Source organism: Budorcas taxicolor, chromosome 1 (genome assembly GCF_023091745.1).
Source record: "Budorcas taxicolor isolate Tak-1 chromosome 1, Takin1.1, whole genome shotgun sequence".
In the NCBI taxonomy this organism is placed as follows: domain Eukaryota; kingdom Metazoa; phylum Chordata; class Mammalia; order Artiodactyla; family Bovidae; genus Budorcas; species Budorcas taxicolor.
In genome coordinates, this window is record NC_068910.1 from 135369943 (window position 1) to 135392867 (window position 22925).

At 39.4% G+C, this 22925-nt stretch overlaps 1 protein-coding gene across 2 annotated transcripts in view; it reads right to left on the minus strand.

Annotated features, from left to right (window-relative positions):
* The window catches only part of PCYT1A (phosphate cytidylyltransferase 1A, choline), a 47731-nt gene extending 25202 nt beyond the window's left edge, over positions 1–22529 (minus strand). For both annotated transcript variants that reach the window (XM_052638400.1, XM_052638396.1), the window contains exons 1-2: positions 22411–22529; positions 3363–3489 (exon numbers count right to left, since the gene is read on the minus strand). In XM_052638400.1, the coding sequence (XP_052494360.1) occupies positions 3363–3479 (117 nt within the window). In that variant the 5' untranslated portion in view covers positions 3480–3489; positions 22411–22529. The remainder of the gene's footprint in view (positions 1–3362; positions 3490–22410) is intronic.
* Between the last annotated feature and the right edge of the window lie 396 nt (positions 22530–22925).

Below are 22925 nucleotides of genomic sequence, written 5' to 3' on the forward strand. Positions count from 1 at the left end.
TGTGTCTAACTCTTTGTGACTCTATGGACTGTAGCCCATCAGGCTCCTCTGTCCATGGGATTCTCCAGGCAAGAATACTGGAGTGAGTTGCATGCCCTCTTCCACGGGATCTTCCTGACCCAGGAATCAAACCCGTGTCTCTTATGTCTTCTGCACTGGGAGATGGGTTCTTAACCACTAGCCCCACCTGGGAAGTCCATAACTAATAGTATATACTGCATGCATGCATGCTGAGTCACTTCAGTTGTGTCCGACTCTTTTCAACCCTATGGACCATAGCCCACCAGGCTCCTCTGTCTAAGGGATTCTCCAAGCAAGAATACTGGAGGGGGTTCCCATTTTCTCCTCCAAGGTATCTTCCCAACTCAGGGATCAAACCCGCGTCTCATGTCTCCTGCATTGTCAAGCGGATTCTTTGCCACTAGTGCCACCTGGGAAGCCCAACAGTATATACTACTATAGTATAATACTATAACTAAGAGTATTATAACTAAAAATTAAAACTTACAATGATCATTATCCTCCAAATTATGAAAGAACTTCTAAATGCAATATTGCTTTCATAAAAACTTTCTCCTGACTGTTGTTGTTTAGTGGCTAAGTCATGTCCAACTCTTTTGCAATCCCACGGACTATAGCCCACCAGGCTCCTTTGTCCATGGATTTCCCAGGCAAGAATATTGGAGCGGGTTGCCATTTCCTTCTCCAGGGAATCCTCTGACTCAGGGATCAAACCCATGTCTCCTGCTTGGCAGGCAGATTCTTTATCACTGAGCCACCCAGGAAGCACAAATTCTTTATACTTAAAGACAAACTAGCCATGAAGTTATCCTTTAATTTTTCCTCCTTAATTCTTTTCTCTCCTTTATATCCATTCTATCATGACCTACAAACCCAGCTACCAAATACTTGGTGACACATCCTATTCCTTGCCCTGCTCTCAAGGAAAGCACTTTTTTTTAAGGCTAGTTGAGATCTGAGTTACAGAGCTCTATAATATGTTCACATCTCTCAAAGGGAAGGTCTTATTTAACACTACCAGTAACCACTGCCATGCAGGCACAATGTAAGTCATAAAATCTTGTTTGTTCAACCCAAATATCAACTAATGAGAGGATAAATAAAATGTGGTGTGTGATATACAATGGAATGTTACTTGTCAATAAAAACAAATTAAGTACTGAATATGCCACATTAACGAATCATGAAAACACATTCAGTAAAAGAAGCCAGCCACAAAAGATCAGCTATTGTGTATTGCCATTTGCCTGCAATGTCCAGAATAGGCAAATCTATAGGAATAATATAGATTAGTGGCTTCTAGAGGTAAGAGCTTGGGAGGAAATAGGAAGTGACTGTTAATGGGTATGGGGCTTATTTCAGGGATAAGAATATTCTAAAATTGGTTGTGGTGATGGTAGCACAACTCTATGAATATATTAAAAACCACTGAGTTGTACAGTTTAAATGGGTAGATTTATGATCTCAGTAAAGAAAAAAAGAAAAAAATCTTGTTTTTTCTACAGAGTTGAAAGAGATTCAGAGACAGAAAGCATATGTGTACAGCAGAGACTACACACAAGTTTATTTAGCAGATACTCCTCATTAGAGTCAGTCCAGCCTGTTGGGTGAGTGAATCTTTGCTCATTAACCCTTGATAAATAGCCAGTGTATACCAGAGAGGAACGTGAAATAGGTAGCAAGCCATTACTGATTTGTGACATGAATATATGAAGCAGAGTAACTAAAAACACTGAGATTCCTCAGATTCTAAAAACCAAGAGATTTAACTCTTCTAAGATTTAACTCACTAAGATTCATCTTCTTAGGTCTATTCCTGGCTATGGTGATCAGCTCAGAGTATTACCTTCTTGGTTATAGCTTGTTCCTACTATAAGTGAGAATGCTGAATTTGTGCCTACCACCATCTCCTTAACCTGAATTCTCTAAGAAACATTCAGAAATTAACAATGCCCTGTTTTGTTGACTGCTGAGTCATTTTCTGAGTTTACCTGCTGTGGTATAAAGAATAACGTTCTCCTAAGGATGTGTACGTGTTATGTTCTCGAACCTGTGACTATGCTATCTTACATGGCAACATAGGCTTTGCAAATGTGATTTAAGGATTTTGAGATAGATTGTCCTGGAATAGCTAAGTATGTCTATCCAATGTAATCACAAATCTTTACAAGCGAAAGAATGAGGCAAGAGATTCAGAAGGAGATGTGATGACAGAAGCAGTGGTCAGAGTGTAGTGACTGCTAGTTGGTGCCCCGAGCAAAGCAATATGGGCACCCTCTAGAAGCTGGAAAATATAAGGAAACAGTTCTCCCCTAGAACCTCCAGCCCTACCAACACTTGACTTTGGCTTTCTGAGACCCATTTCAGACTTCTAATCCCCAAAACTATAAGATAATATATCTGTATTGTTCTAGGCCATTCATTAAATTTGTGGTAATTTGTTACAGAGAAACAGGAAATGAACACACTTGCCCTCAGCATCATCATTAACATCAGTCCTGGAGCAGAAACCTCCCATTTGTGAAGTCCAGTTGCTTTTACTGCTCAAGATAGTATATTGGCTTGGAACAACTGTTACTTATGTCAGAGTAGAAATTTTTTCCTTCTGGGTTATGAAGCTCCAAAAGTAACCAGTGGAAACTGCAGTTTGATCAATGGCTAGTGGTTAATATAGGTACAAAAGTACAGAAACATGTAATTCTGTTACTGGGATTTTAAAACATGGATTTCATAATAACACTGTGTACCAATAATAACTCCAATTATCTATAAATATTCTTTGATATGCTTTCCAGGGGAAGGGTACCAACCTGAGGCAGGATGAAGAGTTTGGAAAGCAGTCTTTCATCAAATGTTTTTAAGTGGTTAGGAAATACAAAGATAACACTTCAGAGATAAAGGAACATAAGGTAGGCAGTAGTAGAAAAAGTTTCTCATCTAAGATATAATTAGTAATGGAGTGGAGCAGTGATAGAATAGACAGTGAGACACAGAAAACTAAACAAGAGATGATACCAAGATCAGATCACTGCCTGGAGCTACAATTTCTCTATTTCATTAGTTTGAATTTTACCATTTTTGGCCTAATATACATACAAACTCCAAGTTTTCCTAACATTCTTTTTTTCAATTCCAGTGTAAAGTTCTTACAACTGAACTCTGAATTATAATCTGCATAAGATTTCCAACAACTGTTGGAAAGTCACTATTCACACTTACTACTCCTTCATTATTTAAGAAGACTTGATAAGAAGTAATATTGATATCATCAGTGTTATATCACTTTCTACCTTCCCCCTGCAAGGTTAAGAGTTCAACAAAGAAATCTCTTCCTTACTTACAATTGCACAGCGTGGCATTTTTGAAGGAATTCCATCTTCTTCTGTTGCCCCATTGGGTCCAAGTGTCTCTTTCCTCCTCTTCCTTGTGTTGACTTTGGCTGAATTCTGTGCATCCATCTTCTTTTAGCTGGTCATAGAAAGTGAAAAGAATTTTTTTCTCACTGGGGAGAAAAATTTCTCAATGACAGGGCAAAGCACACACTTCACAAAGATGAACCAAATGCATCTGATAAAAAAGAGCAAAGTGTCACAAAAACCAGGCTCTAGTAGAAACACTGAAATGCCTCTCTGTGGAACAATGGCCACAATTAATCACCTGGACCTTGGAAATTACTGCACAAACAATACTATTTATCTCATACCCTGACTGCATGCAAAACACTGGAAGAACTTGGCTGAGAAAGTTAGTTATACAGACTTTCACTACTCTTACATCACATCCCTAGAAGACCTAGAGGTCCGACAGGTGCAAGGAAATGTGAAAGGTATGTCTTTGGTACAGATGGAGAAGAGTCTTTTTTAAAAAAGAAAAAAAGATGGCCATTAGCATTTACTGGTTAACAAAGTCTGGATTTCTTAACTCTAAATGCTCTGTATATTTCAAAGACTACTTGTCCAGAGTTGGAGGTATGAAAATTGTAGAGGAAGTATACTTGTGAGCCTCTCTGGTAGCTCAGCAGTAAATAATCTGCCTGCTAATGCAGGAGACTCGGGTTTGATCCTTGATTTGGGAAGATGCCTAGAGAAGGAAATGGCAACCCACCCCAATATTCCTGACTGGGAAATCCCACAGATAGCGGAGCTTGGCAAGCTGTTACAGCCCAGGGGGTCTCAGAGTCAGACACAACTTAGAAACTAAACAACAAACATACTTCTATCTTTTAAATGTCTTTCCTTTTCCTTTTTCAATACTCATTTTCCCTTCCTCTTTTAGAGTCTTAGCACCTTAAACTTGTTCACAATCCCCAACTACTAAAATCTCACCCAGGCTTCTTCCCCCAAGGAAAATTTATTAATTGTCTCATTTAGAAGAAAACATTTAGCAACTAACTATTACAGAAAAGTTCTGAATATTTGATGTTTTATGTTTAGGTGACATAATTTTCACAAATAAATTGATTTCTTGATAATGATAAAATTTTAGGAATCAGCCAGGAATTGGAGAGGGAGGAACTTCAATGATCAACTGCCACCTCTGTCCAAGATATAATGACAGAGGAAAAAAGATCCTCAGAACACAAGTGGTAAACAAAACAAAATACTAGACAGAATGAGGACTTTCTACTCTGCCTCTAATAAGCCCTCCTGAATAAGATATTTATTTAAAGAATTGCAATCATGCCTTATTTTCTTTCCTCTGGCTGAATTCCAAAGAGCAATATGACAAGATCTACAAGAAACCTGACCTAATTCTTAGAGATTGAAGGAGACACCTCATGAGTCATGGCTAGTCTTAGCCTGATATGAAAAAAATGTCAGAGTCTAAAGTGAAAGATGAATACCACCCAGAAACTTCCTTTCATCACATATTCAAATTCAAATGTCCTTTCATCACAAATTAAAATAAAAAGGAAGGAGCAAATTATATATTTAATAAGTTTTTCCAGTGATGATGATAAGTGATTTTCATGATTGTTAGTAATTATTCTTTTCAAATACCGAGAATTCAGATTTACTACTCTCATCTTCCTGATCTGAGTGGCCTGCTAAGAATGCCTAATCAGTCCAATTAATGACAGTTTCTAATTTGCAAACAATAAGATTTTGCTGCAAATATCTGTTAAATTCTCAGAGTAGGCAGACAAAATCCATTATGAGAAATATAATCAGCAAATGGTGTCAAGTAGCTCAAAGATCAGGCAGTCAATAATATTAAGTATGTATTGTATACAAGGTATTATAATTTTTACAGTAAAAGCTATTTCCTCAAGCAGACTTCTTCAATCAAGGTAAGGAAACCGCATTTATGATCTAAAAATGCTCCTTAAGATTCTAAAACCACCGGGGGAAATTTTGTTTGGGAACAGGAGTTTACACAGTTTCAAACTCTCTCTCCATCAATGACTTATTAATTACACAGTAAAGCAAGTTACCTTTTAAAGTGAAAAAAAAAAACCTCTTACCTAAATAATTAAAGCTAATTAACATCACCAATAATGCTTCCTGATACAAGGCACTGGGGTCATATTATCTGCCAAAAACACATAACCTGTATGTATTTATGAGGAACAATTAGACAAACTTCAACTAAAAGACGTTCTACAAAACAAGCCTGTATTCTTCAAAAAAAATGTCAAAGAAATGACAACTAAATGTAATGCATAATTCTAGACTGGGGGAGAAATCGTTATAAAAGATAGTTATTAGGACAACCAGTAAAATTAAAATATGGGTTGTATCAGATAACAGTATGCATCAATGTTAAAATTAACTTCCTGAAGTTGATAACTACAGTGTTACGCAAAAGACTGTCCTTTTTTTTAATGCTGAAGTATCCAGGGACAAAGGGTTATGATCTCTGATCACTGCAACTTATCCTTAGCAAAAAAAGAAAAAAAAATTTATATTACATACAAAAAGGTAAAGCAAATATGGCAAAATTTCATCAGTGTATGAAGCTGTGTGAGTGCATGCTCAGTTGCTTCAGTTGTGTCTGGCTCTGCAATCCTATGGACTGTAGCCCACCAGGCTCCTCTGTCCATGGGATTCTCCAGGCAAGAATACTGGAGTGGGCTGCCATGCCCCCCTCCAGGGGATCTTCCCACCCAGGGATCTTCCCCATGTGTCCTGCATCTCCTGCACTGCAGGTGGATTCTTTACCGCTGAGCCACCAGGGAAGCCCAAATGAAACTGAGTGGGTCATAAAGGGATTCATTTTAATATTCCTTTTTTGAAACTTTTTTTTTTTTTTCAAGGTAAAAAGTTTACTTTTAAACATGCGTGGGGACTTGCCTGGTGGTCCAGTGCTTAATAATCTGCCTTCCAATGGAGGGGAAGAGTGTTTGATCCCTGGTTGGGGAACTAAGATCGCACATGCCACGGGGCAACTGAGCTGGAGCAGCCAACTACTAGGGCCAAGGGCCTCAACAAGAGAAGCCCACGTACTGCAATGAAGACCCCGCATGCCTCAACTAAGACCAATACAAGCCTAATAAATGTATTTTTTTTAATGTCCAATAATCATTTTCTACAGACAGGCCCTCATCAAAGGTTGTCTTTTGGGATCTCTAAAAATAGATCCTCTCTCCTTCCTAACTCTGAATCAGTGTAGATGATACATATATTCTAAGAAGTATGTGTTAGCAATCTAAATGTGTTGCAAGGAGGTAAGATAGTAACAGCAACAATCATAATAATGACTATTTTTCTTCAATATTACCAGTGACAGACACTGTGCTGGTTACTTTATATACATTATTCTCATTTAGCCCATATAATCTGAGAAGCAGGTATTTTTAGTTCCAATATACAAGTGAGAAAACTAAGGATCAGGGAGGTTAAGCAACCTATTCAGAGGTCACACAGCTATTAAGTGGGAAAACCAGAATGCTGTCTCCCAGAAATCCACGAATTTTTAGTAAAAGAAACTGTCTCATCATTACTGCTGCTGCTTCCTTCAATTAAGAACATTCTTTCCATAGCATAGGTTCCTTAAGTTTTTGCAAGCTTAAGTCAGACCAGCCTAAATGAACTGTGAAATAAAAAGGTCAGATACTGAAAGTAGCAAGGTCCAAGGACCAATCAAATAGAACTGACATGGTTATTGGCCTTATTCCAAAGCTGCCTGATTTGCAAGCTGTACAGATCCTTCCTGTCAGAAAAGTTTTACTAGGATTTCCTGACAAGCTTTCAACTTAAGCAATAAAAAAATTCTTTATTTCTCTGTTCCTCTTCTGACATTACAAATAGGTGGCGTTTAAGTCACCTGTACATTTCCTTCATGTTACAAAGTAGAGTTTTAAGGATGCCATAATAAATCAAGGGGATAAATGTCATGCCATATTCTCACCAGTTACTTTCCATGACTTCAAGTTAAAATTTCTTAAAGTTTAATAGAATAATACTTAACACATCCAAAGACATCTTTATAGGAACTTCTCAGAAGTCTTTGCTCCATGTGTACAAGGGTTGGGGGCAGAGGAGATACGTGGGCTATATTTTTTCAGCTTTACTGAATGACATATAATTGACATACAATAAATGTATAAAGTGCATAATTTAATGAGTTTTAACATGATACCCTTGTGAAATCATCAAAATTAAGATAAACATACCATTCACTCTCGTTTCCTCATACCACTTTATAATCCATCTCTCCTTCTCCACTCTGATTTTGCTTTGCTTTTTATTTATTTGTTTTGTTTACATTGTGGTAAAATATACATAACAAATTCTGCTCTGGTTTTAACTGCTTAATTCTTGAAGTACTGAATCATGTTGTATGTTTAAGTTGTATGATTCAACTTAACCAGCCAAACACATGGTAGATATCATCATATTAGAAAGAAGCAAAGTAGGTAAATACTGCCATTGTGATTTCAAAGTTTTTTAAAATTTCTTTTGTTTAAGACATCCAGTCTTTTTTTGGTTTCCTTTTGTGTGTGCTGGGTTTTTGTTGCTGTGCAAGGGCTTTCTCTAGTTGTGGTACGCAGGCTTCTCATTGTGGTGGCTTCTCTTGTTGCAGAGCAAGAGCTCTAGAGCGTGTGGGCTCAGCAGTATCTTCCTGGACCAGGGATCGAACCCATGTCCCCTGCACTGGCAGGTGGATTCATAACCAATGGACCACAAGGGAAGTTCTAAAGATATTCTAAAGTCAAACTGATATGTGGGGTCCCTACATACTGTGACACTGAATCTATTCCACTAGATTAAAAAAACCACACATATCAGAGAGAGAACTTGAAGCAGGAGAAAGAATATCTGACTAGCTATTTAAAGCTAATGTAAAATTTATGAACAAAGTAAGAATCACGGCAACCATTAGCATTAGTATTGACACATTATAAAGCCCATTGGTAAGTAATAGTAATACTAACATATTTTACCTGTATTTCAGTTGAGCAAATACATTCTTCAATAAAATCTGTCTGTCTGACTTGTATAAACACCTCTAACCAAATGTCTAAGGCAGCATTTCTCAATAGTTTTTTTATTCATGTTCCATTTTGAGAAAAGCAAAAATCTTTAACGTTACACTGCATACTGCAGTGATAAAAAGAGATGAGACCCTAAAATCATATTATGTAAGTATTAAGTCCATTTCTACCACTTACTAGCCATGAAAATTTTGGAAAATTCTTTATCTCTCCAAGTCTTAGTTTCATCATCTAACAAATTAGGTTTAAAAGGAATTATCTATGTAAAGCCTTAGCTCAATGTCTGTGTACACAGTATGTGCCTGTAAACGTAAGTTCAGTTCAGTCGCTCAGTCATGTCCGACTCTTTGCGACCCCATGAACTGCAGCACCCCAGGTCTCCCTGTCCATCACCAATTCCCAGAGTTCATTCAGACTCACGTCCATCAAGTCAGTGATGCCAACCAGCCATCTCATCCTCTGTCGTCCCCTTCTCCTCCTGCCCTCAATCTTTCCCAGCATCAGGGTCTTCTCCAACAAGTCAGTTCTTTGCATCAGGTGGCCAAAGTATTGGAGTTTCAGCTTCAACATCAGTCCCTCCAATGAACACCCAGGACTGATCTCCTTTAGGATGGACTGGTTGGATCTCCTTGGAGTCAAAGGGACTCTCAAGAGTCTTCTCTAACACCACAGTTTAAAAGCATCAATTCTTCGGTGTCAGCCTTCTTTATAGTCCAGCTCTCATCCATACATGAACACTGGAAAAACCATAGCCTTGACTAGACGGACCTTAGTCGGCAAAGTAATGTCTCTGCTTTTGAATATACTGTCTAGGTTGGTCATAACTTTCCTTCAAGGAGTAAGCATCTTTTAATTTCATAGCTGTAATCACCATCTGCAGTGATTTTGGAGCCCCCCAAAAATACAGTCAGCCACTGTTTCCCCATCCATTTGCGATGAAGTGGTGGGACCAGATGCCATGATCTTCATTTTCTGAATGTTGAGCTTTAAGACAACTTTTTCACTCTCCTCTTTCACTTTCATCAAGAGGCTCTTTAGTTCTTCTTCACTTTCCGCCATAAGGGTGGTGTCATCTGCATATCTGAGGTTATTGATATTTCTCCCGGCAATCTGGATTCCAGCTTGTGTTTCTTCTAATCCAGTGTTGCTCATGATGTACTCTGCATAAGTTAAATAAGCAGGGTGACAATATACAGCTTTGATGTACTCCTTTTCCTATTTGGGACCAGTCTGCTGTTCCACGTCCAGTTCTAACTGTTGCTTCCTGACCTGCATATAGGTTTCTCAAGAGGCTGGTCAGGTGGTCTGGTATTCCCATCTCTTTCAGTATTTTCCACAGTTTATTGTGATCCACACAGTCAGCAAAAATAGATGTTTTTCTGGAACTCTCTTGCTTTTTCCATAATCCAGCAGATGTTGGCAATTTGATCTCTGGTTCCTATGCCTTTTCTAAAACCAGTGTGAACATTTGGAAGTTCACAGTTCACGTATTGCTGAAGCCTGGCTTAGAGAATTTTGAGCATTACTTTGTAAACATCAGCTACTATTATTATTTCATAGTAGTAGTTGCCATCATCTGCCTTTGTCTATTTCCTATGTATCCTCTATAGTCAAAAGATTTTGTCAAGTTTTCCTCCATGATTACAACTGTGAAAAGTGTACTTTTCATGTAAAATTATGATAAAATGAGGTATGCTCGCTGCATCTTCCCCATTCTATCCCTACCCCATTAAAGAATCATTGTTGTAGCAAGAACTCTTCTAGAGTCTGATGTAAAGCAATGATGAAGAAAAAAATATTACTACTATTACTTTCAGTATTTATAGAACACCTGTATGTCAAAATTTTTTTTTAGTATTAAAACTCTCTTAACATTCACAACTCTCTGACATACATGTATTATTTTTATCACTACTGAAACTGAGGTGCAGAAAATAAAAGTCACACAACTAGTAAGTGGTGCTAGGAAGCAAATTCAGTCAGCCTGGCTGCAGACTGCATATTCTTAACCACTACAGTATATGGTAAAATATGACACTGTACTTACTATACAAGAAGGTACCTAATACCTATCTCTAAATATCTGAATGCCTGTCATGTTGAATAGGGCAGACACTTACTCTGAGACACTCTAGATAACAGAAAATGAATCACTAGTTGGAGGATGCAGAGACACAAATTTTAACTAAACATAATAAAATACTTATGAGAAATGAGAGTATCTGAAAAGGGACTAGGTGACCTTAGGAGGCATTTCATTTTAGCATACCAGGTCATTCAAGCAAAGAATGTATAGAAATATACTTATTCATTTTATTGGTCATAATCCTGTTAAAGTCTATCTTTAAAAAAATTTTTTTATTGAAGGATAATTGCTTTACAAAAGTCCATCTTGATTGATCTGTTTGTTCTAATCTGTTAAAATAACTTCAAATTGTGACTGCCATGTATCATTTTGCAGTCACAATTTTATGTAACCTATAAACTTGAAAAGCATGGTTTTTATGTCTCTATCCACATTAGTACCGAAAATACTGATCAGAATAGATGTCACCATATACCAATGTAACATACCACTAGAACCCTTTCTCCTCATTGAGATCCACTCATAATACTCTACATTAGGACAATATAAAACACATGAGAGTTTATCTTAAGAAAACAGAATAAAAAATATATTTAGAATTCTTAGTGATTATAGTATTAGACTGTAATGATTACAATAATGATTACAGTATTCAGACATAAACCTGTTTCATTGTACTATCACATAATTCACATTTCTCTATCACTGCCCCAAAGATTATGATAACAGTGATGATAAAAATTATAGCTAATGTGGACTTCCCAGATGGCGCTAGTTGTAAAGAACTCGCCTGCCAATGCAGGAGACCTAAGAGACACGGGTTTGATCCCTGGTTTGGGAAGATCCCCTGGAGAAGGGAATGGCAACACACTCCAGTATTCTTGCTTGGAGAATCCCTTGGACCGAGGAGCCTGGAGGGATACAGTCCATAGGTAACAAAGAGTAGGATATGACTGAAGTGACTTAGCATGCATGTATTCAAAACTAACACAGAGTACTTTCTATGTGCCAGAAAGTTATAAACCTTTTGCATACATTATATATTTTTAAAACATTTTTTATTTATTTCGTTGCAGTACACAGAATCTTTGATTTCCACTGCAGCATGTGGGATCTCTTAGTTGTGGCATATGAACTCTTGCAGCACGTGGGATCTAGTTCCTTGACCATGGATCGAACCCGGGCCCCCTCCACTAGAAGCATGAAGTTTAAGCCACTGGACCACTAGGGAAGTCCCTAAACCTTTTGTATATATTAAATAATTTTGTATATATTAAATAACAACAATCTTATGAGGTAGATAATATTATTAACTCTATTTTGCAGATGAAGAAATTGAGGCACAGCTGGGTTAAATGACTTGACTGAGATGACACGTCTGGGACAGGGCAAAAACAGGATTTGAACCAAGGCATTCTGGCTCTAGATCTGTGCACTTAATGACAACATTATGTTACCTAGTGTATAAAATAGTCATACCTGAATTGAAACAAAAACACTTCTTCCACCCTCGCCACGCACTACACTGTGCCAGGCAGGAGTTTAATTGCATCTTTCATAAAGACTGAACTCCTTACTGGGCGTATCACTGACAGACTACTTAGGTTTTGGTTTGGGCTAGAGTAGAACAGTAGAGGATGCACTAGACCACGAATCACATCACGTATGGGGGAGTTAATTCTAGCTGCTCCCAGGCACTTCCTGGCGGTTCACTGGATTCATGCTTCTGCTGCGGGGGGCACAGGTTCGATCCCTGGTCAAGGAACTAAAATCCCACAAATCGTGTGGCCTAGCCGCCCCCCTCTAAAAAAACTTTAGTCAAAAAAATATTTTTTAGCTCCTCCTTGTACCTTAACTCTAAGTTAAGGTGAATGCATTGACCCTAAGAGATTCTTCATGAGATTAAGGAACTTTCTAATAAAACGTACTTAATGTCTAAGTTATGGTAAGGATCAAATGAGAGATTAGAAAACAAACTCCCAAATGTTGTTTGTCTTTCCACTGTGCAATCTCCTGCTCTGGACAGGGACCGTTTTCATTTGGAGAGTCAGTATCATTTGACCTGTGTGATCTTCACCCTTCATACCACATGCCATCAGATATCACAGGCCTAACTTGAACCAATTAGCACATCACTCTCCCAGGCCACAGACTGGGGAAGAGGTCTGTGGGAAAGGCAGCGATAGGTGACCTAAGATAGTCCAATCAGCGTGAATCCCAGGACTTGTCAGATGGGAATGCTTGGACAAAGATTTGTGAATTTAAACCTGGAGATACAACTCTAGGAACCATCTATGACAATCTAGTGGTCAACCTATAACCAGGAAGAGTCTTTCTCAAAGTAGACAACACAGAGAAAGCAATGATGATGATGGAGAGAAGCCAGATTCTGAATTGCCTAGTTCTGCCATCCAGTGAACTTCCCTTTTTGCTGAAACTCAGGTAGGTTGGGTTTCTTATCACTTAGAACCACAAAATCATAATTGATGCATCCAATACCTGGCAATGAGCCCTAGCACACAGCAGATGCTCAATAACTATTTGAATAAATTAAAAAAAAAACTCCTTTGAAATTCTGAAAAACACTACACATCTTAGTATTTTGTTTTGATGGAAAGATGTCAAATACTTGTCAATTTAGAAGTGTATCAAAGATGGTAAAATAAAGCTCTCATCCTGTCAAAAGTATTTTTCCTTATCTGCTTACATATAATTCTTTTATTTCCCAAAGATGACTTTTATGTCCTATCCTGTATTTTACACTATACTTTAAACTGAAGATTATGCATCAGACAAACCGAAGGCTAAAGATCCTTTGGATTTAGAACAAATACAGCTAATATTTTTTGTTTTATAATGTAAAATACTTCTATATCTTTCCACTTTTTTAGGAGGTAGAAAGCACCAAGACCCCAGACATTCCATAACAATAAGCCTAAAAGAATTTAGAAATTACAAAGAGATTAACTCTCATGCCTTTCCTCTAGAACCATGACTAAAACTATTTTAAACTTTGACTTCATAGGTTGCCATGTTTTTCATTTTTCACTGGCTCTCTTAGACCATCTCCATGTTCCTCATATCTACTAACTTACACACCTTGAAAGTATATAGAAAAATTTAATAACTAGTGCCTGATGAAAAAAATTACCCCCCGTTTCCCTAAAGTTCCAATAGACGGCTGCCAGAACATATCGAATTTGCCAGAATATATCGAGAAAAGGTATGTGAGAAGATGAGAGTGTACTGAGGGTAGCAAATACATGCTGGCTTTTCAGTTCATTATACTGAAACTAAGCTTTACCTAAAACTATACCACCTTTATTATACTCACAACTGCCCAGTAATCACTGAATATCTCTAATAACGAGGAACAATACTTCCCAAACTTTCTGTTTATGATAACTGTCCCTTTGTAATCAAATGGCACCCCACTCCAGTACTCTTGCCTGGAAAATCCCACAGACAGAGGAGCCTGGTAGGCTGCAGTCCATGGGGTCGCTAAGAGTCAGACACGACTGAGCGACTTCCCTTTCACTTTTACTTCCATGCACTGGAGAAGGAAATGGCAACCCACTCCAGTGTTCTTGCCTGGAGAATCTCAGGGACGGGGGAGCCTGGTGGGCTGCCGTCTATGGGGTCACACAGAGTCGGACATGACTGAAGTGACTTAGCAGCAGCAATGCTATTCAAGTAAAAATGAGTGATGTCCCCAGAAAAGGAGGAGACTTTAAATATCTACATTCCAGAGTGAAAACACACACAGTGGCTGCCTTAATATCTACCTGACAGTGGGAGTAGAGCTGGGGAAAGATGGCACCGCCTCAGAGCCAATACAGTACAAGAGCAAAATGAGGATGGGCAGCAGGAGATTGCCTAATAATTTGCAGACAGGCCCTGGTTTCCAGCCACAGCACCCGTATTAATTAAGCTGAGTCAGAATGAAAACAGCTGGAGATAAAATACAGTGCCTCCCTCTTGAGCCCATCAGGGTAGGCCAAAACCTATTTCCTTAGCTGTTTATCCTTCCCAAAAGTTTCTATGTCAAAAGAAGCTGTAACAAAAAAGAGTAAAATAGAGCTGGCATTTAAAATGCAGCATTTGTAATTTTTCCAACACTGCTACATATTCAGTCCCTAGATAAGTCACTTCATCTTAGTCACTCAAATTCCCCATTCAAACACAAAATCTAAATATGGACATAAATACCCACACTACCACCACCATGGCTAGTAAGTGCCTTAGGGTCTCCAAACTGCTTTCAAGATACAGAATGTAGTAGCTGCTCCTGTGATTTTTACCCAGATTCACAAAATCTGGCTCCATTTCTGCTGACTCACCTCCCAGTACACACTGCTAGCCTTGTTCTTCAGTGTTTCAGTAGATGCCTGCTTGGACAGATCAACTCTGCTATTAAGGAAGCACACAAAAGAAGTGGAAATGAGTGTCAGCGGGAAGGGGTGGCAGGACAGAGATATGGAGGATAAATCTAATCAAGTGTTTTTCCAACGTGAATGTCTTGAAGGAGACAATATCTGCATGCTGGTGTGCATGTGCTAGTGTTTTAAAGATGAAAGTCTCCTGGAAGTGCAGTTTTAGAAACTCCTACTCAATCCCCTTCTATTCTACTTCCTTATTGCTGGTAGATTTACTAAGCATCCCAGGGTGAAAGAGGAGATGGACACTGCTTCTTAAGCTATGCAACAACCTAATAGTAGAAGCTGCAATCATATATACTCATCAAATTTCAAAAATCTAACTCAAATTTGACTGAGTACTATAGGAACTATCTGAGTTAAAAGAAAAAAAAAAAAAGGAGACAAGAAATTTTCCTTTGCCTTCTATTCCTGCTTCCCCTCATCCATGGGCCTACAATAACTTCCCTCAATACAACCCTATACTCAGGATTAGATGGTTGGATGGCATCATCGACTTAAATGGACATGAGTTTGAGCAAACTCTGGGAAATAGTGAAGGACAGGGAAGGCTGGCACACTGCAGCCCATGTGGTCACAGAGTCAGACACAACTGAGTGACTGAACAATAACAGCAATTTTCTACTGGCATACCAATGCCCAGTTCCAAAGCTAAATGAGCAAGCATACTTCATATTTGTTATCTTTATCTGCTTCTACCACTGTGGAATTTAATAAAGTAGTGCTCTAAGAGGCAAGCTCTATGAACTTCTAGGTTAAAGTGAATCAAATACTGCTGGCATTAATCATGTCATCTGCTGTACATTCAGGCCTTCCCACAGATAACAGTGCAGCCACATCACCCTTTGTGTAAAGACCTTTGAAGCTTGAGGGAGGATATATCTAGCCCACAGTGGGAGGAAGGGCTGGATTCAAGAACTAGCAGAATTCCTATAGCAAGGGTCAGCAAACTACAGCTTACAAGTCAAAAACGGCCCACAGTCTGTTTTTATAATTAAAGTTTTACTGAAACACAGCCATGCTCATTCACTTATGTACCGCCTATGGCCATTTTTGTGCTACAACTGCAGAGTTGAATAGTTGCAACAGAAACTGTATGACCCACAGAGCTGAATATTTACTATTAGGCCCTTTACCTAAGAAGTCTGCCAACTCTATTCTAAATGAAAACAAGAATCAGTTTTATTAATAATTTGGTAGCAAACTCTACCTAGATTATGTAAACAGTTCTAATGTGGAGGACCGTGCTAGAAATACAATTTTTTCAAGAAACTGTACCATAACTTTCTTAAAAAAAAAAAAAAACAACACAACTATTTATTTGGCTGCACCAGATCTTAGTTGCAGCATGTGGGATCTAGTTCCCTGACCAGGGATCAAACCTGGGACCCCTGAATTAGGGAGCTTGGAGTCTTAGCCAGGGAAGTCCTCATGTACCATAACTTTCTGATGCAGGATTACTGCAATTTATGTCACTAACCATAAAATTAACAGATGCATGCTCCTTGGAAGAAAAGCTAACTTAAAGTATTAAAAGTGTTGACAGAGACATCACTTTGTCAAATAGGTCTGTCTAGTCAAAGCTATGGTTTTTCCAGTAATCCTGTACGGATGTGAGAATTGGATCATAAAGAAGGCTGAGCATTGAAAAATGCATGCTTTTGAATTGTGGTGCTGGAGAAGACTCTTGAGAATCCCTTTAGACTGCAGGGAGATCAAACCAGTCAATCCTAAAGGAAATCAACCCTGAATAGTCATTGGAAGGACTGACGATGAAGCTGAAGCTCCAATACTTTGGCCACCTGACATTAGGAGCTGACTCACTGGAAAAGACCCTGATGCTGAGAAAGACTGAAGGCAGGGGCAGAAGGGAGCAATAGTGGATGAGATGGTTAGACAGCATCACTGACTCAACAGTCATAAATTTGAGGAAACTCCAGGAGACAGTGGAAGACAAAGGAGCCTGGCATGCTAAAAAGTCCATGGGATTGCAAAGAGCTGGATATCACTTAGCAACTACAACAGTAACAATGTCACTAACCAATATATATCACTACACCGTATAGAATAAGTCAAAAGAATGCCTGCTTTGGGAAATTCTAAATGTAAAGGTGATTTCACAACATTATCTGCACAAACCGATTAGTTTTAAGTCAGGGCTCAATGTTACTCCTCAGTATTTAGGATCCGTAAATGGCCACATCTAAGATCTAAGCTTTGAACTTGATCTCTTCCCTCTAATTTCTCCAGAGAAACACTTATTCAACAAACACTGAGTGGGCACTTACTCTGTGTCAGACTCTGGGTTAGTCACGGACAAAAATAAAGTTTGTGCTTGGGCCTGACCACAGAGGGTTGGATTTCAGGACAGAGATTATCCTAAAAACCAGAAACTTGTTACAGTTCTTACAGTTGAATAATGTGCTCTGCTACTATCCCACTGGAAGAATCAGTGTGTAAACTCTGTGTTTAGATTTTGTTCTCCCTAGACTGGGTTATATCTCTAAGGCAGGGTCTATGACAGATTCAGGGAATCTGGGATTTAGACTAAAAAAAGTGTATCTTTATTTTCACTGCTGCTGCTGCTGCTAAGTCACTTCAGTCATGTCCGACTCTGTGTGACTCCATAGACGGCAGCCCACCAGGCTCCCCCGTCCCTGGGATTCTCCAGGCAAGAACACTGGAGTGGGTTGCCATTTCCTTCTCCAATGCATGGAAGTAAAAGTGAAAGTGAAGATGCTCAGTCGTATCCGACTCTTAGCGACCCCATGGACTGCAGCCCACCAGACTCCTCCGTCCATGGGATTTTCCAGGCAAGAGTACTGGCGTGGGCTGCCATTGCCTTCTCGCTTTATTTTCACCAGCCTCTGGCAAATCCACCATCCTTCAATTATGAATGTAAGCCACAACACTAATAGCAGACTTAGTAAAATAGACTTTGTCACCAGTAGAAATCATAGATATTTTCACATAATATTACACTTGTTACAAATATCTTGAAATAATTTAAACACATGATCATTTAAAAGTTATCATAGTTATAAGACCCACTGATAGACAGAAAGCTTTATTTACTATGTTAATAAAAACTACATGTGCTATTTCACACATTTAAAGACATTTTGATAACTACATATCAACACAATTTGTTTTCTTTATAGTTTATGTACTTTTTTGCATATACAAATATTAATCAAAAAAAGGAGTCCACAAGGTTTCACCATAATGCCAAAGTGTTCCATGGAACAAAAAAGATTAAGACTAGGGGCCAAAAAAACAAACCAGAATCACCCAGTTTCTATTAACTGCCATACACTCACTCTGTTCTCTAATATAGAGCAAAGATTATAAATCACTATTTTTAGCAGCCTTCACTTCAAACTGGTTTGCAAATAGTTGTGAATGTGATGTAACAGCCTAGCAAATCCATGGGTTCCCCTGACAGACATTCTAGTCCAAATGCAGAAAGCTTCAAACTAAACTTTCAACAAGAGAGTTACCAACAGAAAGCGAGGAAAAAGACAGAAAAACAAACAAATCTCCCTCCAATCCTGCTATATATCTATCTACTTATGTGATATGCAAACAGGAAAATACAGGAAATTAACTTTTTTATATTAATAAAGTATGTAAACAAACCTAACACAGTGTCAAATATATACTAGAGACTCACTGTTGCTTTTTTTTTCCCCCCCCTTCTAGAATAGTGCCCTGGCATATACTGCAAAATAAAGTATGTAAAAATGTATATTCCCTGAATTTACTGATTAAATTATAGAGAAAGGGAGGATTTAAGTTTTGTCACAAACCATTCATAAACAATTAACAAATCATATGTTATACATGTGTTCAGGTACCCATTTGACAGGAATATTGTGAAAAGAGAAGTTTAGGACTAGAAACAGGTTTAAGCTTAGGAAAGAGAAAGTGCTAGAAGTTACTCTCTAGGCAGATAAGCAAGAAAGTTGAGCCCTGTTCTCACTCTCTTCTTCCTATTATTTTCTAATGTGACTTATGTAGACCTAAGTAAAAGATGTAGAATCAGCCACAATCTTGAATAAAAAAGGAGCTCTCACATTCCAGTGATGATTGGGAAGTAGCCTGACTTTAGGATTTCTCTAACTGAAAAACTCCCTCTAAATCATGACTTTTAGAAAAATTTATTCTTTCTAATCTATTTCAGGAGAACATAAATGTTAGTGTAAGAACTTCTGTTTGATTCAGTAGGAGGAATTATCTCTATTAGGAAAGTCAGAAGATCTGGCTTCAGATGAGAGTTATGCAAATACTGTGAAAGAAAAACATAAGAAAATTACAATTATTATTAGATATTTTGTCCTTATCCATCATTATTATGCTTGCTTTTTCTATGAATATTTCATAAATTAATCACAGTTTATAACATGAAGAGGCTATTCGTCTCCCAAGGGGAATAATGTCTAACCTACAGATTAGATAGCTTCACAGGAAAATCATGAATGAGGGCAGATGGTTAACAAACTCCATGAGATTGTATACTAAATGTGGTTAGTATGCATATTTTTCAGATTATTAAAGGCTATTTAACCAGAACAGCTTTCTCTGCCACAGTAAGGAAATCTAAAGCAAGAGAAAGCAATAATTCTTCCCACAGTCACAGAGTAAGTCAGTGCTAACATCAGATAAAGTCACCAGGAATCCAAGGCTCTGACTAGATTCTCCTTGCTTGCTTGCTTGCCAAGTCACTTCAGTCGTGTCCAACTCTGTGCGACCCCATAGATGGAGTCACATATCCAAAGAGGAGATCCCCCCCAAAAAAATAAAACCTCACCTGTTTATGAGAGAAGACATCATAGGCTGAGGAAGGAATAATGTTCTTTCTTAATCAATTAGGCCATTATATTGGTTTCCAAAAGGAATTTACAAAGCAGCTCAAATCAAAAAGAATCATTTCATTCAGCAAACACAAATAACCCCAGAGGCAGTGCTGCAGTCCCCAAGCCTAACGTCTTCCCTTGGGTGATGAGTAACCTTTAAGCAGTATATTCTGTTCTAGGAACAAATTCTTAAGTAGTTCCTTTTAGTTATATAGAATGTAAGCCTGCTGCTGCAGCTAAGTCACTTCAGTCATGTCTGACTCTGTGTGACCCCATAGACGGCAGCCCACCAGGCTTCCCCGTCCCTGGGATTCTCCAGGCAAGAACACTGGAGTGGGTTGCCATTTCCTTCTCCAATGCATGGAAGTGAAAAGTGAAAGTGAAGTTGCTTAGTCGTGTCCGACTCTTAGTGACCCCATAGACTGCAGCCCACCAGGCCCTTCGTCCATGGAATTTTCCAGGCAAGAGTAATGGAGTGGGGTGCCATTGCCTTCTCCGAGAATGTAAGCCTAGTAAACATATAATATTCTAGAAACAGCCATTTTTTAGCTAAACAAGGCTCTCCCTGGGACCTCCCTGGTGGTCCAGTGGCTAAGACTTCACACTCCCAATGCAGGGGGCTGGATCAGGGCACGAAATCACAAAAGCCAAAACTAAAGATCCTACATATTACAAGGAAGATTGACGATCCCTTGTGCTGCAACTAAGACTAGTGCCGCCAAAAAAAGGCTATCCCTCACCATTCCCAACTGATTTCCATTTAAGTATCTTTCTGAAATCTCTTCCGCTATGACACAGTGTATATGTATACAAAGGGTGGGAGTGACTATCAGGTTATCAGGTAAATACAGTGTCTGGTAAGTTAAGACTGTCTCAAGCTTCTTCTATTACATATATTTTTAAAAAACACTAAGCGATGCAATCAACAAGTAGCACCTTCTACAAAGGGCTGTAAAAGAGGAAGAAGTAGTGAAACTCACTTCAATTCCATCTGCATCACTAACAGACCTCATGAAAGGGAATCAGTAGGAAATAAACCCAAGCTAAAACATCAGCTGAATTATCCACAGCATGGTATCATCCCCAGTAGGCCAGTCTTGGCCTCCAATGTACAAAAACCATTAAGCTGGATAGCCAAATACATTTACGCTTCTCCTCTGTGGCATTCTAGTCACCACTGTTGGCCTCTCCAGGTCATTCCGTCTTCTCCATGATGATCATCTGTTCACCACAGATTACTGCACCAAATTTCATTCTCAACCAGTACCTTTTTACTAGCAATTTCCTGTATTTACAGAAACATTAAATATTAAGATTGAAAAGGACCCTGAAGGTCACTTTATTCTCAGCAGAATCTTTTCTGTCTCTATCTTCAGTTCCCCTTCTAAGCCTTGTTTCTACCCTCTTCAAAGCTTCCCCCTTACTCAGTGTCTATTCCTAACAGTTTTTCCCATCATAAACCCCTATATCCTCACTGCCTTTCTAAATATCACTATCCCTATTTCAATACGTAAGCATTGGTTCTCCCAACTGAGGACCTGAGTTTCAGTCTTCAGTTAAAACTACTCCAATTTTATTTGAGAAGCCTTCTTCAGTTAAGTCTGGTATAGGATGTGCCCCAGCCCCAGATCTTCCTAATTGCATCTTGGTATTTCCAAATAGTCCCCTCACTGTAGAATCACGGCATTTTAGACCAGAAGGAAAACTCAGAAATAATCTGGTCCAATGTTTTTCCAACTTTTTAACTACATTTTAAGATACATGAAATTCATTTTGCATCATAACCTCACACACACATAACTGAAACAAGTTTCATGAAATACTATTATGTGAAAATTTCAGGTCTATTTCCTTTTTTTGGGTAAATTTCAGGTCCCCTCCACTAAATGGACTACAGAACCCAGTAACAGGACAGAATCCACAGTTCAGGAAACATTCATCTAATCCAAACTTCCCACTCACGGCGGAAGAAACTGTAGCTCAATGGTGAGGTAAGCTTCCCAGCCACAAGAAGTCTGTCCATCAAATTAAACTCGGGTCTAACCTTCTCCAGCCAGTCACCACACCCCTACTCAAACAAAACGCTACAGTACCGTGTCCAGTCACTGATCCCACTGTCTTCTCCAACTCAGCCCCCTCAAAGTTACTGCTCCTTGGTTAGAGGCCCCTCGCAGCTGCTGCTTCATACTCCCTTAGATCAAAGTCCCCTCACAGTTCCTATCCATCAATCAGTCTCCTCCGAGTCGTTGGCCCTTGGTCACAGTTCCCCGCTGTCACTGCTTCATACTTCCTCGGTCATAGTCCCCACGCAGCCTCTGCCTCGTGTTCTCCGCGGTCAGAGCCCCTTAGTATTCACTGCTGCTGGGTCACAGATCCCTCGCAAGCAGCTACGTCTCAGCCACAGTCCCCTCGTTGTCAACGCCCCTGGGTCACAGTAGCCTCGCAGTCGTAGCCTCACACTCCCCTCGCTGTCGCTGACCCACTCTTCTTTCAGTCACTCCTCCAGGCAGTCCCACCACCACAGTTTCTCCTCTCAAACAGAGCCGCGAGAATATACACACACCCGGTCCTTACCTGCGGCTCACGTTTCCCTGGCCCCTGGTGACTGTCCCGTCGAATTTCTCCAGAGCGCCGCGTCACGGACAAGGGAAATTGAGGAGGTTGCGGGGAGACGCCCGAGAAAGGCAGCTGACGGAAGCGCGGACCGGAAATCCCGCCTATTGCCCTCCCTCTTATCACTCCGACCACGACTTCTCTTCGAAAACCACCTCTGACACAGTGGTTCCGCCTCCATAGAGGCCCCGTGGGGCGGAGTGACTGAGCAGAACTCACCAGGAGAGAAGATAAAATGGCAAAGGGTCACTTACCTTGCGGAATTGGACTATGCGGTGAAGAAACGGATGTACCTTGTAATAAGACACGGCTGTGACTTGTCACTCTTGCTCGCTGCCAGTCCGTCAAGAAGCGTTAAGGTGGTGGCTCGCCTTTTGCCCAGCTCCGGGTTCAGTCCCTCCCAGGCGGACCTGTCCGTTTAGTCTTTCCTGCTCTACCCCAGCGGCTGACGCGGTGCCAGGCACTCGTATACCAGC